The sequence below is a fragment of the Rhinatrema bivittatum genome, chromosome 3 (genome assembly GCF_901001135.1).
Source record: "Rhinatrema bivittatum chromosome 3, aRhiBiv1.1, whole genome shotgun sequence".
NCBI classification, from domain to species: Eukaryota; Metazoa; Chordata; class Amphibia; order Gymnophiona; family Rhinatrematidae; genus Rhinatrema; species Rhinatrema bivittatum.
In genome coordinates this window covers 49243541-49259623 of record NC_042617.1, presented here as the reverse complement: position 1 = coordinate 49259623, position 16083 = coordinate 49243541, and the positions used below count along the sequence as shown (strand labels likewise).

Sequence of the window (16083 nt, the reverse complement as noted above, 5' to 3'; positions counted from 1 at the left end):
GAAAGAGTTTTTGAATCCAAAATATGCTTTTTGAAATGTGTCTAAATAGAAAATATTTAGTAGGTATTTTCATTTATTTAAATAATTTGTATCCAGCTCAATCACCCATTCTAGGTAGATAACAATGATACGTGCATAATAATAAAATTATATATCGCATTAAAATTAACAATTTAAGCACACAGCACTGATGTTCATAGATCATGCTGTAATAAATCATGAAACGTACCATACCTTTTGATGCATACAAAATAACATGTGGAACAAAGCTAACAATTTATCAAACTATCTGACAAACTATTTACAAAAGTCTGTAAGATTGGCCTTGCATGCAGTATTGTGCATTATGGCATAACAACATGAAATATTGATGCCTGAGGAGGAGGACAGCAATGAGTCAAATGATTGCAATTCTAATTAAATCTAAACAAGATTTAGAGGAGATACAGCAGCAAGCACAGAATTCTGCTCTTAGAAACAGATTGATGCTGCAACATTTAATGTGCTAGTATGTAATATATATTGCTTAGTCTATATAAGATATTTATAGAGACAGCCTTTTATTTTCACAAGATTTTGTTGCATGTCTATCAACTCCTTAAGTGCTTCCTTTCTTCTATTCCACTTTGGTGCTTATCACAGTAGTGCCTGCTATGAGGCCACACAGCCTTCAGAGGGCTCAGCAGTTATCCCTACTGCATTCCTGAGTAGGAAAAGGACAAAGTTCAGTCATGCAGGATATTGACTGCATGTGATCAGTTGAGGAGCCGGCTGAGGAGGGTGCAGACATCTGACCAATGAGGGTTTTTAGGTAACTTCTATGAGTTACCTACAGAGTCCATTCTCTTGGCATTCATTGATAACTCTTGATTCACACAGCATTTCATCATTCTGCCTATTTAGATTTTCTGTTTGTTTAATTCCACTGCTGCCTGGAATTCCTATGGATGCTCCTCACCTCTGTTCTTAACCAATGTCTCTCCCTTCATGTCTTTATGCATCATTTTTTGTAAGATTTGAAGCACTGTTAAAAAATTCAAAAAGAGAGGCCATCATCAGTGACTTCAAGTATTAAACACTCATCTGGGAGAAATCTTCAAAGGGGTCTTCCTCTGCAGGTTGCTGACTCTGGTTTCTCCTTGGCTCGTTCTTCTTCTCATGAGCTTTTCCATGGTTCTGTTGGGGATAGAAGTTTTTACCACTGTAAGCAACCACATATGAATACTGACCCCACAAGAAGGATGCTGACTTCAGAAGATGAATGCTGTTATTCTTTTATGAACTATTGTATTTCTTGTACTTTAATTTTGTGAACCGGTGTGATGGTTAGTCTGAGTCATCGGTATATAAACAACAATAAACTAAACTAAACTAATGTATATTTCAATAAAAAAACAAAATGAGGAACTTTTGACCAAAATGCAATATATGCCCAGGTTATCTGATATGCATGTTTAACTAAGGGCTAGAGCTGCTTTCCACAAATATGAGCTAAGATTGTCCAGGAGAAGGACAGGTCACAGAAGAGAAGAGATGAAAAAGCACCTATCCAAAGAGCAATTTATCAGGCAGAGCAGTTCACAGAAAAGTGCTTACACTGCAAGACAGCTTGTGGGTCAAGAGGTTGCAGGATTGCGATCATATCCTGGTTTGGGGGTCACCTCACAGCAGTAGTAGTGAGCCCCTGATGAGAAAGGGGGGCCATCAGTCTGAAATGGAGAAATGATCCTATCCATCCCACTGTTTGACTATGCATGAGCTTCTTATATATTTGTTCAATGCCTGTTAATAGCAGCTGGGGAGAGGGCTCAAGGGAGCTGGTGAAAGAAGAACCATTAACATCTGAAGATAACACCCAATCCTGCACATCTTGCCCCTTCCTGTGATGAAACAGATGATCTCCAATGTCTTGCGCATGTAAGAAGCCCTGTACCTGGCTGTTCATTTCAAACCTGTCTTTTTCTTCTCCAGGGCTCAGACCAGCCTTAGTCCAGCAAGAGACTGGAGCCAAGAATGCCTGCTCCCTTTGGCAGGTCCAATAAAACAAATTGGAAGGCGGTCCCATGTAGCCAAGGCAAAAAAAAAACCAAAGGGACAACCTTATGCCGTGGAAAGATTTTATTAATATATTCTATTAAAGAGCCCGACTCCGGCCGCCAATTAAGGCTGCATCAGGGAATGACGTCTGATGACAGAGAAACTACATAGACATACTCTTATGTGGTAACAAAGTGTCAAGCCAAATTTCGGTCTTGATCATGCAGACAACTCTCTCTGCTTCACAAACTGACAGTATCAGTGTAGATTCTATAATTATTCCGTTCCCTCTCAAAAGTGTGTTGGCAGATTTTACCTTCTATATCACAACCTCTCAAACTTGGCCGGAGTCGGGCTCTTTAATAGAATATATTAATAAAATCTTTCCACGGCATAAAGTTGTCCCTTTTTTTTTTTTTTTTTTTTGCCTTTGCTCCCTTTGGCAGAAACTGCCTCCTCAGAGACTGCTTCAGGGTGAAATGGAAGATAATCTCCTAAAAGTATGGGGTTAGTTAGCTAGTTACATTTATTAATATACCCTAAGCAAGTCAAAGTCTCTGATATGTTATTTACTGATAATGTAGAACTTTACTCAGTATAAACCGATGCTGAGCAGCAAGGACTGTAGAGATATGTATTGTCTATTTTATTCTAACTGCTAAACCTGAAAAGTCTTACAAATAAAATTCTGATTTTGAGCTATTTGGATTACCTAGAAGGTGATAGAGGTAATTGTCTATAGAACTGCCCTTCCCAACAAATGAAGGAGAAGTGGTAGGAGGTGCGCTATATCAGACACCCTTATATTGCTAACAGTTCATTCTTCTTCCCAAAATGTGAAGGTCCCAAATGTATATCACCCATAAAATCCTCCTCTGCTGAAGCTAGGAAAAGGACATTACATAGTTTCATTTCACTAACTATTGTCTTACATAGGCAATGCTGTTCCTCACATGCCAGACTCATAGGATTTAGATATCTCATAGGAGAGAAGTCAAGAAAAACAAGGTATACAGTAGAAATATTCTAACAAGAAAAAGAAAATTTTCATATAAGTGGCAAAGAAGTTAAATAATAAGAAATCCTGACAGGGTGCAAGGGGTTAGACTTTAGTCATAAAAGATAAAAAAAAAAGTCATCATAGAAAAAAGGGATAGATGTATGGAACAGATTCTCAGTGGAACATAAGAACATAAAAACATAAGATATGCCATACTGGATCAGACCAAGGGTCCATCAAGCCCAGCATCCTGTTTCCAACAGTGGCCTATTCAAGACACAAATACCTGGCAAGTACCCAAATATTAAATAGAACTCAAGCTACTATTCCTTATTGATTAATAGCAATTTATTGATTTTTTTCTCTAGGAATTTATCCAAACCTTTTTTAAACCCAGTTACACTAACTGCCACAACCACATTCTCTGGGAATGAATTCCAGAGATTAACAGTGCACTGAGTGAAAAAGAATTATCTTTGATTTGTTTTAAATGAGCTACTTGCTAACTTCATGGAGTGCCCCCTAGTCCTTCTATTATCTGAGAGAGTAAATAACCGATTTACATTAACCTGTCAAGTCCTTTCATACTTTTGTAGACCTCTATCATATCATCTCTTCTCTAAACAGAACACCCCTAACCTCTTTAGCCTTTCCTCATAGGAGAGACATTCCATGTCATTTATCATTGTATCAGGTTAAAATTTGTAACCTATCATTGTACCTATCATTTGTAACCTATCATTGTACCTGAAGACTGGAGGGTGGCCAATGTAACCCCAATATTTAAAAAAGGCTCCAGGGGCGATCCGGGTAACTGTAGACCAGTGAGCATGACGTCAGTGCCGGAAAATAGTGGAAACTATTCTCAAGATCAAAATCGTAGAGCATATAGAAAGACATGATTTAATGGGACACAGTCAACATGGATTTACCCAAGGGAAGTCTTGCCTAACAAATCTGCTTCATTTTTTTGAAGGGGTTAATAAACATGTGCATAAAGGTGAACCGGTAGATGTAGTGTATTTGGATTTTCAGGAGGCGTTTGACAAAGTCCCTCATGAGGGGCTTCTACGAAAAGTAAAAAGTCATGGGATAGGAGGCGATGTCCTTTCGTGGATTACAAACTGGTTAAAAGACAGGAATCAGAGAGTAGGATTAAATGGTCAATTTTCTCAGTGGAAAAGGGTAAACAGTGGAGTGCCTCAGGGATCTGTACTTGGACTGGTGCTTTTCAATATATATATAAATGATCTGGAAAGGAATACGACGAGTGAGGTTATCAAATTTGCGGATGATACAAAATTATTCAGAGTAGTTAAATCACAAGCAGACTGTGATACATTACAGGAGGACCTTGCAAGACTGGAAGACTGGGCATCCAAATGGCAGATGAAATTTAATGTGGACAAGTGCAAGGTGTTGCATATAGGGAAAGATAACGCTTGCTGTAGTTACACGATGTTAGGTTCCATATTAGGAGCTACCACCCAGGAAAAAGATCTAGGCATCATAGTGGATAATACTTTAAAATCGTCAGCTCAGTGTGCTGCAGCAGTCAAAAAAGCAAATAGAATGTTAGGAATTATTAGGAAGGGAATGGTTAATAGAACGGAACATGTCATAATGCCTCTGTATCGCTCCATGGTGAAACCGCACCTTGAATACTGTGTACAATTCTGGTCGCCGCATTCAAAAAAGATATAGTTGCGATGGAGAAGGTACAGGGAAGGGCAACCAAAATGATAAAGGGGATGGAATAGCTCCCCTATGAGGAAAGGCTGAAGAGGTTAGGGCTGTTCAGCTTGGAGAAGAGGCGGCTGAGAGGGGATATGATAGAGGTCTTTACAATCATGAGAGGTCTTGAACGAGTAGATGTGACTTGGTTATTTACACTTTCGAATAATAGAAGTTAGCAAGTAGCACATTTAAGACTAATCGGAGAAAATTCTTTTTCACTCAATGCACAATAAAGCTCTGGAATTTGTTGCCAGAGGATGTGGTTAGTGCAGTTAGTGTAGCTGGGTTCAAAAAAGGTTTGGATAAGTTCTTGGAGGAGAAGTCCATTAATGGCTATTAATCAATTATACTTAGGGAATAGCCACTGCTATTAATTGCATCAGTAGCATGGGTTCTTCTTAGTGTTTTTGTAATTGCCAGGTTCTTGTGGCCTGGTTTTGTCTTCTGTTGGAAACAGGATGCTGGGCTTGATGGACCCTTGGTCTGACCCAGCATGGCAATTTCTTATGTTCTTATGTATTCGCTCTTTTCTGCTCTTTCTCCAGTACAACTATATTTTTTGAGATGTGGCTACCAGAATTGCACACAGTATTCAAGGTGCAGTCTCACCATGGAGCGATACAGAGGCATTATGACATCTACCGTTTTATTTGCCATTACCTTCCTAATAATTCCTAACATTCTGGAGTTGGAAACTAATTTAACAGAATTCTAGAGGGTAGGAGATATGCCCTAGGAATGGCCCCTTGAGCTGAGGTGAAGCGAAGATCAGAGATTAGTTGTGACCTTTCTGCTAATCATTCTTCATTCCCTAGCAGCCATTTACATAAATAGCTTTAAGTTACACATAGCTAATATGATAATGAGGAAAATATGCATTTAATTACATGCCCATTAATCAAATTCTTTTCACACATGTAACAGCTAAAAATTAAATATAAAACTAGCCATATCTAATTATTAGATGCATTCAAAAGAGATCTGCTACCATTTGTCCATATAGTTGTGAGTCCGTTTGCTGTGGACTTCCTCTAATTTCAGGTGTGGGTGTTTGGTTGACATAACCTTTGGGAATTAGCTAAGACTTATGTTAAAATCATATTCTGATGGACAATTTCATGCTTCTTTATTTATAATGGTTAGCCTCTTGTGAGATCACTCCTGAAACATTTTAATACTCAGCAATTGTTCATACTAACTTGCTATACATAATAAGGTCACTATTCAAAACTAAACATTTAAATGAATAACTTGGAGTTAGATGAATAATTTAGCTAGATGGATTACTTGAAGTTAGATGGATAATTTGCCATTTAGATGAATAACTTGTGAATTATCTTTCTAAATGGTTTTGAATATTGACCTTAATAGGCAGAGCTATGCATTCATTTAAAACAATTGTGTTAAAAGGGATGAATGAAACTAGTTTCTGTTCATTCTGAATGAAATGAACCGAAATGGCATGTCATAAAAATATCCCAAAATTTCCGAGTTCTTTCATTTTCATTGACAAATTTTTTTAAAAAGTGCCCTCAAATGCCCCACTCATCCTATAAAATCAAACCGTGGGCCCGGGCCTAACAGGTGGGGGTCTCCCTGGACCCCTCTGACTCCCCTCCCTAGGATGCCCCAGCTGGGCTGTTAGGCCCAGCCGGGGCATCCTAGGCTCCTCCTGCCCCACCTGGAAACATGTGCTGGGGTTGGGAATCTCTTTCTCTGGTCTCCACTTACCCCCTTTCCCACTGGTCTGGATAAAAAGGATGACAAGGGCAGGAATGAAGCCTACTCAATCTTTCCCTGCTCCCTGGATATTTAAACATGGTGCCAGCTGTCATGAGGAGAATTGGCTTCCTGTGCACCATCTTAGCACGCTGCTCTCCATAAGTAAGAATGGGAAACAAAAGGAAGCTATAGCTGATGTGCAAAGCAAAAGGCACTCAAATTTCTCAGGCACAAATCTATAGGCATATTTCAGACCTATGTGGCTTGCATAGAAGCTTGCTTGCTTTATATGTCCGCAAACATGCACGCAGCTATTGAACGTTTGCCCTCTTATCTTTAGTAGATTACTGCAAGATTTATCAGAAGACTAGACATTTGGGATCAGAGTTACACCAGAATACCAGAAGAGGGGGATTACTAGGGAGGAGTGAAATGGAGATCACAGCAAATAATTCAGAGTTATTGCTTTGAAAATACTGTCAGGTTCCTGATACAAGTTACTCTTCTATTTCTCTGTCTTCTGCAGGCATTATTCTCAGGTACCTCCCATGAGCATGGTATTGCAATGCAACTTGATTTATTTTCACTGCTGACCTACTTTTATTATTCATAAAGGTTCATGTGTAGTGTGCCAGAGGTATATTATTCATTATGGAAGACTGAAAATGTAATATGTTGCTGTTGTACTACATTGGTATGAAAGGTCTCTCTGCCTGTCACAAGGCTATTATTTTAAACCTGCACTTAACAGGTCTTGGGCACAAAAATGGGATGAGTCTAACCCAGTATGGCATATCTTATATTCTTATGGGATAAGGAAAGGATTTTATCTGGTGCCTTACATCCACTGCATTGCTTCTGCTTATTATTTTGATGAATAGAAAGCCATGATATGACAGAACGCTATTGGTAATCAATGAAGTCGATTCATGACAGGAATTCTCTTGCAGAATGATCAACCCAGTGACCTGAAACTCATCAGTCAGGCCGTAAGTTAATGGAATGGTGGAAAGGTGCTTGTTTTATGAAATACAGTGCTCCCCAGAGGCTGCAGAGGACGGAGTTTACAATTCATTACTATCTGCTACCAGGAAAAATGCTGAGCAAATCTAAAAGGAAATATGTTCCTTGTGAAGCAGATCTTCAACTGGGCTTTGCTTCTACTATTGCACTGGTAGAAAGTTTTACACTACTGATGCTGGTATGCTTGATTTGGGACCAATGCATTCAAACTCGGGCTAAGTGGTTTTTTTTTTTGTGACCTGAGTTACCTGCTGCTGCTCCGCTCATTCATAACCAGGGCTGGGATGCTGGTGCCATTAGCCATCATTTGTGACTACTCCAAGAGTATTCCACCTATTTTAGGCTCCCCTCCCCAATGCGTCTAGTCTGATCATTAGTTATGAGCAGCCCTGTTGGCCCAACCTTCCCCCCTACACGCCAGTAAAACAAATACTGGCAGCTGATCTCCCCCCCCCTCCCCCAGCCCCCCAAATAGTTCCAAAACATTGCGACCCTGAAAAGCCTTCCTCCCCTCCCTCTCGAATTGGCATAATATAAGGATGACCCTCTCCAGAACGCCACCCTCCCACTGCCCCACCCGCCCCTGTCAACCCAACCTGAAACCTTCTGCCCTACCTGAAATCCCCCGGCTGGAAAGCCAGGACAATCGTCCAGCTGCTGGCGCTTCTAAAGTTAATGTCAGGGCAATGCTGGGCAGGCTGGGAGCTGGCAATTGTCCCAAACCCCCGGCTGTGGTAAAGGGTTTGGAGGGTCCCAGGAGGGAAGGAGAGTATTGGGTTGGCCACGAGGGGAGGATGGTCTTCCTTATATTTTGCCAATTCAGGAGGGGGTTGGGGAGTAGGGCGGAGATCCTTTTTGGGCTTAAGTTCTGGAAATTACAGCGCTTGGTAACTCTTATCATGCAGGATGTCTGATTTATTTCTTTTTAATGTTGAATATAGGATCCTGTACAATTCAACAATATATTTGCAGGATTGGTAGTAAAACAGAAATTCCACAAAGGAGGGGGGGGGGAAACATATTTTAATACCAATTAGATGTTGCACCTCAATTTATAGTAACCTGCACTTAAAATAATTTAAATACTGTACAATTTCAACAAACATACCCTTCTTCTATAAGTCTTAAAAAATAGCAGTCCTAGCCAGACTGCTCAAAATATTAACATCTTAGACTCTTAGATGCATTGCTTTTCCCTTTGGGGCTTAATTCTAGATCCTCTATTGATTTTATCCTAATGTAGTATATTTCTTATACACTTGTACTATTAAGGAATAAAAATATGCACGCCATTTAATATGGCTGCAGCCCTTATAATTCACAGAGCTCTTTCCTTGAGTCTACTTGCTCCGGTTTTTGTACTGTATTTCCGTTCACTCTGTATTGGCGTGATGGCTGCAGCAGGGTGCTGAGGAAAACACCAGCAATCGATACTCTTCACATGTACAATGGTGAACCACAAAGAGCTTAGAAAAAGCTTTAAATATTTATTTCCCCTTGGACACCAAAATCAGAATGAAGGCGAGGGATCTTTAATGATTTTTCTGCATGTTTTAGCAAACTTGAATGCCAAAACTGTGCTAGCTGTCTAGGCACCTCAGATGCTGCATGTTCCTGGCTTTCTCTGCTTCCTTTCCTTTAAATGCCTTCTCCAAGTAAGTTCCGTGTCTTGGGAAATAAAAATAAACAGCTTGTGGTATATATGAATGTGTTTCAGTTTTCATCCAAACCAAAGCAATGACTGGAAACATAGCCAAACGATAAGTTTCAAGCCGACTTTTCAGGGCACGAAACGTGTAGCGCAGTAGCGGATGTTGAGCATGCAGCGCTACAGGATCTGCTACCGCTGACAGTCAGCCAAGGCCCGAGTGAAGTTTTTTGTTTTTTTTTGGACTGTGGAATTTGCGGAGCCTCCTCAGCACCCTTCACCTGTGCAGAAGGGCAGACTGCCTTCACTAACGTGGATACGGCCAAACTTGGTAGTTCTAAAAGTGCATGAAGTATCACTGTTTTGTAATGCAGTCCCTCTAAAAGATATTCCCAAACTCACTTTATGTGCATCTTGTAATTTTCGCTGCTGATAAATACTCTTCAGAACATAAATCAAATTGACATTCCCTGTACAGGATGGGTTTCTTACCTTTTGAGGCCAACATTTTTCCTTCTATTTTCTCTTCCCCAATTCAAATCAAAGTGATTGGAAACTGCTCTGCACCCTGCAGAAAGCTAAGCTGGAAGGTTCCTTCACCCCGAAGGTGCTGAAGTGGCAAGGTGGAAGAAATCTGAAGAAAAAAGTCTCAGGAAAGTGGAAGGGTTAGATTTCTTCTGCAAGCAGGAGGAATAAGTGAGAGCAGAGAGCGAGATGTAAGTTTGGGTTAAGCTCCATAACAACAGTAACTTGATCCTGAATGCCAGGTGGCCTATCCCTGGGCGAAGCATTGCTAGGAGTGTGTGTGTGCGCGCATGTGTACAGTGACGGGGCACACATACACACATATACAGTGTACATATGTAAGTAAGTGCTTGCGGATAAGGTGTGTTTGATTTGTTAAATAATGGGGGGAGAGAATTAATATGTGGTTTATTTATAAGGATTTTATTAGTTATAAATTAATAAAGCATTTGAAACTTTCTATTGAGAGTAGTTTGAAGGGTTATAACACATAATGCACAGTATTGTAAGTTTACTTTGTTTCTGTTTCGTTTTAGATGACGAAACTCTTGAGACAGGCGATGAGACAGGCGATGAAAGGTCACCGAAACTTTGGCCAATGTCAAAGTTTTTTTAAGGATACACATATATAGTTTTTTTGTAAAGATATTAAAAGATATTTTGGTGTCAGATACAAAACCAGTGGATGAGGAATTATTAGTACTGGATTTTGAAGACTGCTTGAGGCCCATTGTGTGGCGTGAGGCAGCAGATTACACCGTTTGTGCATTTATTCTGACATTGTTTCAGTATTTTTTAGTTCATTGCTGCATTTTGATGGTTTTGTATTTACAAGAATATTTCTTTCGTTTCTTTTGTTTTCTTTTTTTGATATACTGGGAGAGAGTTCACTTGTTCTTGAAAACTTAAACATCACCATTCCTCATTCCTCATAAAACATCAAACAATAAAATCAAGAAATATAAACATCAACCATACTAATAAAAAGAATAAATATTTCAAAACATCTGACAAGTAGAATAATACCCACTATAATAAAAAATATATTAAACATTTTAAATATTGACCAATCATCAATAAAATATTTTTAAAAAGCAAATACATTAAATAACATCCAATAATTAAAGCTAACGGATAAAAAAAAATCATCTGCTCTCCATATCTGGGAGCTTTTGATTTCCAGTTACCATGAGATTGTTCTGTGTTAGTGGGGGAGGTGGAGGGTGCACAAACTCTATCCTCTCTCACTATCATACATACACTGTCGCATATGTTTACTCTCGCACACACACATGCTCCTCAGTGGTTCTCTCCCCCTCACACACATGCACAAGCTCTCTCATACTCAATGACTCACTATCCCCCTTTACACACACACACACACACACACACACACACACACATGCTCTCTCTCTCTCGCTGTCTCTCACACAGATACACACACACAGGCTCTCCCTTGACACCCACACAGGGCATCTCTCTCTCACACACACATATACACTCATGGGGGTTTCTCTCTCTGTTAAGACCCATGGCCCACAGGTACTTCTCCCCCAGCCACCCGACTCACAGGCTTTCAGCTCTGTCTTCATGGTGGAACACCGCCATTACACACTGACAGAGGATCCTCGCCGAAACCCGCCCTAGGCACACATGCACACAAATACTTGGGCACCATTTCCTTAAATCTGGCCCTGGGCTGAGAAGAATAAAAAGAGATTCTTGTGTTTTTGATCTGCATTATGGGGAATGTTGGAACAGTTTCCTGCTGTGATTTCTTTTATTGTTTGATTTTTGTATCTACTGAACTTTAGATTTGTTCTGTAAACTTTATTTTTTTGTTGAAATACAATACCTTGTGTGTGGACTGGTTATTTGCAAGAGTGATCATGGTAGGGCCCTACAAGTTGTCCTGTTCCCTTCACAGAATCCATGTACCCATCCCCGTGAAGAGCTCAGCAATGCATGGAAGTATAGGTGTATCTATGTGAGTGTGAGTGTGTGTGAAAGAGAAAGAAAAAAGGAGGAGAAAAAGGAGGGAGTGAGGCTAAGAAAGAAAGAGACAATAAGGGGACACCCAGTTAGTAACCATTAGGGATGTGAATCATTTTCATAACAAATAGAAATATCATATGATATTTTTTAATTCTTTATATATTGGGTAAAATGAGAAATGAACACTTTTCCCCCCGAATTTTCATGAAAATCATTTTTTGGGTTAGTGCACGCTAACGGGAGTTAGCGCACTAACTCCTGTTACCACGCACTAACAAAAATAGCAAAAGGTAACAAAAAATAACAAAAATAAACGTTTTTTTGTTAGTGTGCGCTAAGCCGAAAAACGATTTTTTACTAAAAAAAAAAAAATGCCGATCCGCGGGAAAATGAGATATTCCCGCGGCCACACGAACCCAAAAGTGCAAATGATTGGGCACCTGATGCACATCCCTAGTAACCATAGCAAAAGCTGGCTTTTGGGGTATGTGACTTGTGCGGCTGCACTGGGATATGCTGCTAGACTGGCTTTGACTGGATAGAGACGCTGACATATGCCGTTGTTGTGGTAACTATGTCTTATATGTTACTAACATTTTTATCAACACATTTTGTCAACAACGTTGTATAATAATGTTTTGCATTGCCGTCAGTGAGATTGTTGAGGCCGACATCATTAACATAATCACTTTTTTGCCCCTGATGCAGATCTATGAAACAATGGAACAGTGTCAGGCAGCATAACCTTTGAAGGTGTGCAAACACTCATGTCTAAGTTAAGTGTGTTTTAATTGCAGTATATAAAAACTTTAAAAAAAATATCAAGCACTCAAAGACATATGATTATATTGGTAGATGCAGTAATGAAGTAATTTGAGACACTCCGTTAATGAGTGTAACTCACCATCTCTGAAATGAAGTCACAATGAATGTATCCTTCACATTCATTAATGCATTTGGATTGGAGTTTCAACATAAATTTATGGTGAATTGGTTACAGCTGCAAAGCATGGCTGCTCACGCCCTTGTCTGCACCACGCACAGCAGCATAAATCCGTTACAGTGAGGCACACACAAAAACCAGAGCGGTTACTGAACGTACATTCGGTGTTTTGAAAGCAAGTTCTGCTGCCTTGACAGCTCTGGAGGTGCGCTGCAGTATTCACCAGAGAAAGTAGCGGATATTGTTTTGGTGTGCTGCATGCTGCACAATATCACAGCATGGTATAAATTAAGATCTTCATCTGGACCTGGCACCAGATCCTGAAATGTTCGCATCTGCCACAGATGGAGACAGCACAGCAAGGGGGAACGATGTCCATTGCAACGACCTTGCAGACTACTTAAGAGGTATATTTGTACACCTGGGGGGAGTGAGATGGATTGATTGGGTGGGGTGTGAAGTGACTTCGACATTTTTCTCTTTTCAAATCGGTGGCAAGCCCCAGGAAGACGAATGCCAGAAGAAGAATACATTCAAATAGTAAACATGCCTGTTTTTTAAAATATTGCAATGTGCCTCTTTTATGAAATCTTTTTTTTTTTTTTTTTTACAATTTTCCATTTTAAATGCAATTTTAATAAAGTTACATTTTTGAACAGCTTCATTCTTCACTGGTCTCATTCTTCATCGGTGTGAATGCTGGGCCTGTGACATTCATGGGCCTGGGTGTTTCACAGGTATCACCAGCCTAGTGTCCTTGCTTCAAAGACTTCAATACCATTATGGAAATCTCTGCATCGAGGTTGCTGAGCCTGTGACATTTGTGAAACAGAGGCCCAGCATCCTTGGCCCAGAGATTTACAAGACCAGTCTTGCAAATATCTGGACCAAGTATGTAGGCCTGGACCACCCCTTGACAGACCCTAAAGAAAAAACAACACAAGACACATGTAACATTTTCAGATTGTTTACTTGTTTCAGATTGTTTACAATTACTCAAAAGCAATTGTACAAGTAAACATTTTGAATTGACTTCAAAGTGATTGCTGGATATGCAGCAAAAGTCTACAAATTCCATCAACAAATTCATAAACTGAGAAACCCCGCTGAAAGCCTGGCAAGGCAGACAAAGCATCTCTGTTCCGAAGAAAGAATTGTAGATAATCCACCGCCTCTGCAAAACAGCAGCGATGAGTGAGCTGGGAAGGAGCCATCATCTTGTCATATTGCAGTGATGAGAGCTTATGGCGAAGATGCACCCACCTGCTAAAGAGAAAAGGAAAAGAGAAAGAAAAGTGAGAAGAAATGCAAGGTCTGAAGCTGTTGAGCCCACCAGAGAGCCAACAGCAGTTCGTGTCTGGAATGTTAAAATGTGAATACTCACGGGAAGAAAAGAGATGAGAGTCAGTGGCGGGTCAGGCAATAGCAGAGATGAGGGGGAGAAGTATCCATGCTGGAAAGAAAATAAGGAGTGCAACCACAATTTCTGCATACTGCAGTGATGAGCAACAACGATGTATCCATCTGCAAAAGAAAGAGAAAACAGACAAAAATTAGGAAAGCAATTCTGCAGCCATCCAGTGCCCCCCTGAATGGTGCTGCAGAATGTTGGACTGCAGAAGAGATGAACGTTGGTGGCGGGTCAGGCGATGGCAGAGATGAGGCATCCGAGTGGAAGAAGCATCTGCACCAGAAGAAAGAGCAGCAACGTAGCCACCATTTGTGCATACTGTAGCAACAAGTGCTGATGATGCACCACTGGAAAATAATGTCTCTCCCACCATGCAGTCCTAACAGAACAGTGCAGTGGAATTCAGAGACCGTCACTGGTGGTCCAGGGCAGCAACAGACTGATGATGTTTTCTTGTTCTCATAGATGCGGGAGGAGGTGTTGTGCCCAGGAAACCTTACAGGCAGCCATGTGCCAGCTGTCTCAACAAAACAGCGGTGATGAGTGACCCTGGAGGGACCCAACATCTCCGCATGCTGCAATGACAAGCACTGATGATGAAGATGCACCCGCCTACAAAAGAGAAAGGAAAAAGAGAAAAGAAATGAAAAGAAATGCAGATTCTGAAGCTGTTCAGCCTATGATGGAACCAGCAAGAGTACATGTCTGGAATAACGTGTGAATACTCACCAGGAGAAGAGCTGAGCATTGGAGGGCAGTGGGTCAGGGGATAGCAGAGACAAGGTGTCCGAGTAGTAGAATCATCAGCGTAGAGATAAGGCATCTGAACAGGAGAAGCATATGCGCCAGATGGAAGATCAGGGGCACAACCACCATTTCTGCACACTGCAGTGATGAGCAATGATATGGCAGGGTTCAGCAACTGTCATTGGTGGTCTGGCATGGCATGGTCCAGCATGGCAAGGTTTAGAGATTGTCATTGGTGGTCCAGTGTGGGACCAGGACGGATTCAGATGGAGTCAATGAAGATGCAGTATAAGGTTGGGAACAGAAAAAGACTTGATAGGAGTCAGCATGGTGGGAAATTGCCGCGAGGGTATTGCTTGAGTCCACGTCCACAATCTCTGACTCTGCATGGGGGATGCTGTGCTCTGTGGTTTCTAAGGAGGGAGATGTGCCTCCTCCTGAGGTGAACATGAGCCCAGTCAGACAGTCTAGTGTCCAATTTATATCCTGCAAAGCGGAGTCAACGTCATGTAGGACACCAGCAATGTTATCAGATGAAGCACAAATGCAATGTGACATCACATTGGCTGCATTTGTGCTTTTTCTTGCTGACATCCTGGCCTCTCTATGCATCTGGCAAATTTCCTTTTGCATGCATTCCATCTCTGGATGTATAGCCCTCCGTCCAGTTGTCACACTGGACTTTATAAGTTCCTGCCTCTTGATCAGTTCTGATGCCAGCTGGTCCGCCATCACATCCATGGAGGAGAGTGGTGCTTTAATTGGTGAAACAATGTTGTCATCTGTAGGCCCACCACCAGCCACAGCATCACCTGGAGAGCTGCCGCCCATACAGGTGCCAGGTGTCAGTGGTACATCTGACATTTCAGTCAGTGATGTATCTGTCCATGTGAGGTGGAGCTCAACCAATTGATTGCCCTCTTGTGTAGCTGCCGCTGTCTCACTTTACAACTGTAGACTTATAGTTGGTTCTTCTTTTGTTCCCATGGGTACATCTTGGGTCTGGCTCTCTTCACATGCAACACGCCCCTCTGTAGCAGGCACCTCTATCTCCATCATCTGCTGACCATCTCCTCCCATAGTGTCCGAATCCATGCCCCTAGTTTGGACACCTGTCATGTAGTCCCGCTGCAGATTTTCCTAGATCAGGTATTCTGTTGGCATCATCTGCAGTTCACATAGTGGGCCCCCCTCCTGTTTGGCACAAGCATCACTTAATCTGTGTCAGCTTGGTCTTGACAGCTCACCTAAGGTCCCGCCAGTGGTGCTTGAGCTACTTCACTGTCTTGGTGGCC

At 41.2% G+C, this 16083-nt stretch overlaps 1 protein-coding gene across 1 annotated transcript in view; it reads right to left on the bottom strand.

The window, feature by feature from the left end:
* Positions 1-9869, bottom strand: part of LOC115086828 (spermatogenesis-associated protein 7-like) — a 276148-nt gene extending 266279 nt beyond the window's left edge. The window contains exon 1 of the mRNA XM_029593202.1: positions 9660-9869. Coding sequence (XP_029449062.1) covers positions 9660-9675 — 16 coding nt within the window. The 5' untranslated portion in view covers positions 9676-9869. The remainder of the gene's footprint in view (positions 1-9659) is intronic.
* Positions 9870-16083: the final 6214 nt, after the last annotated feature.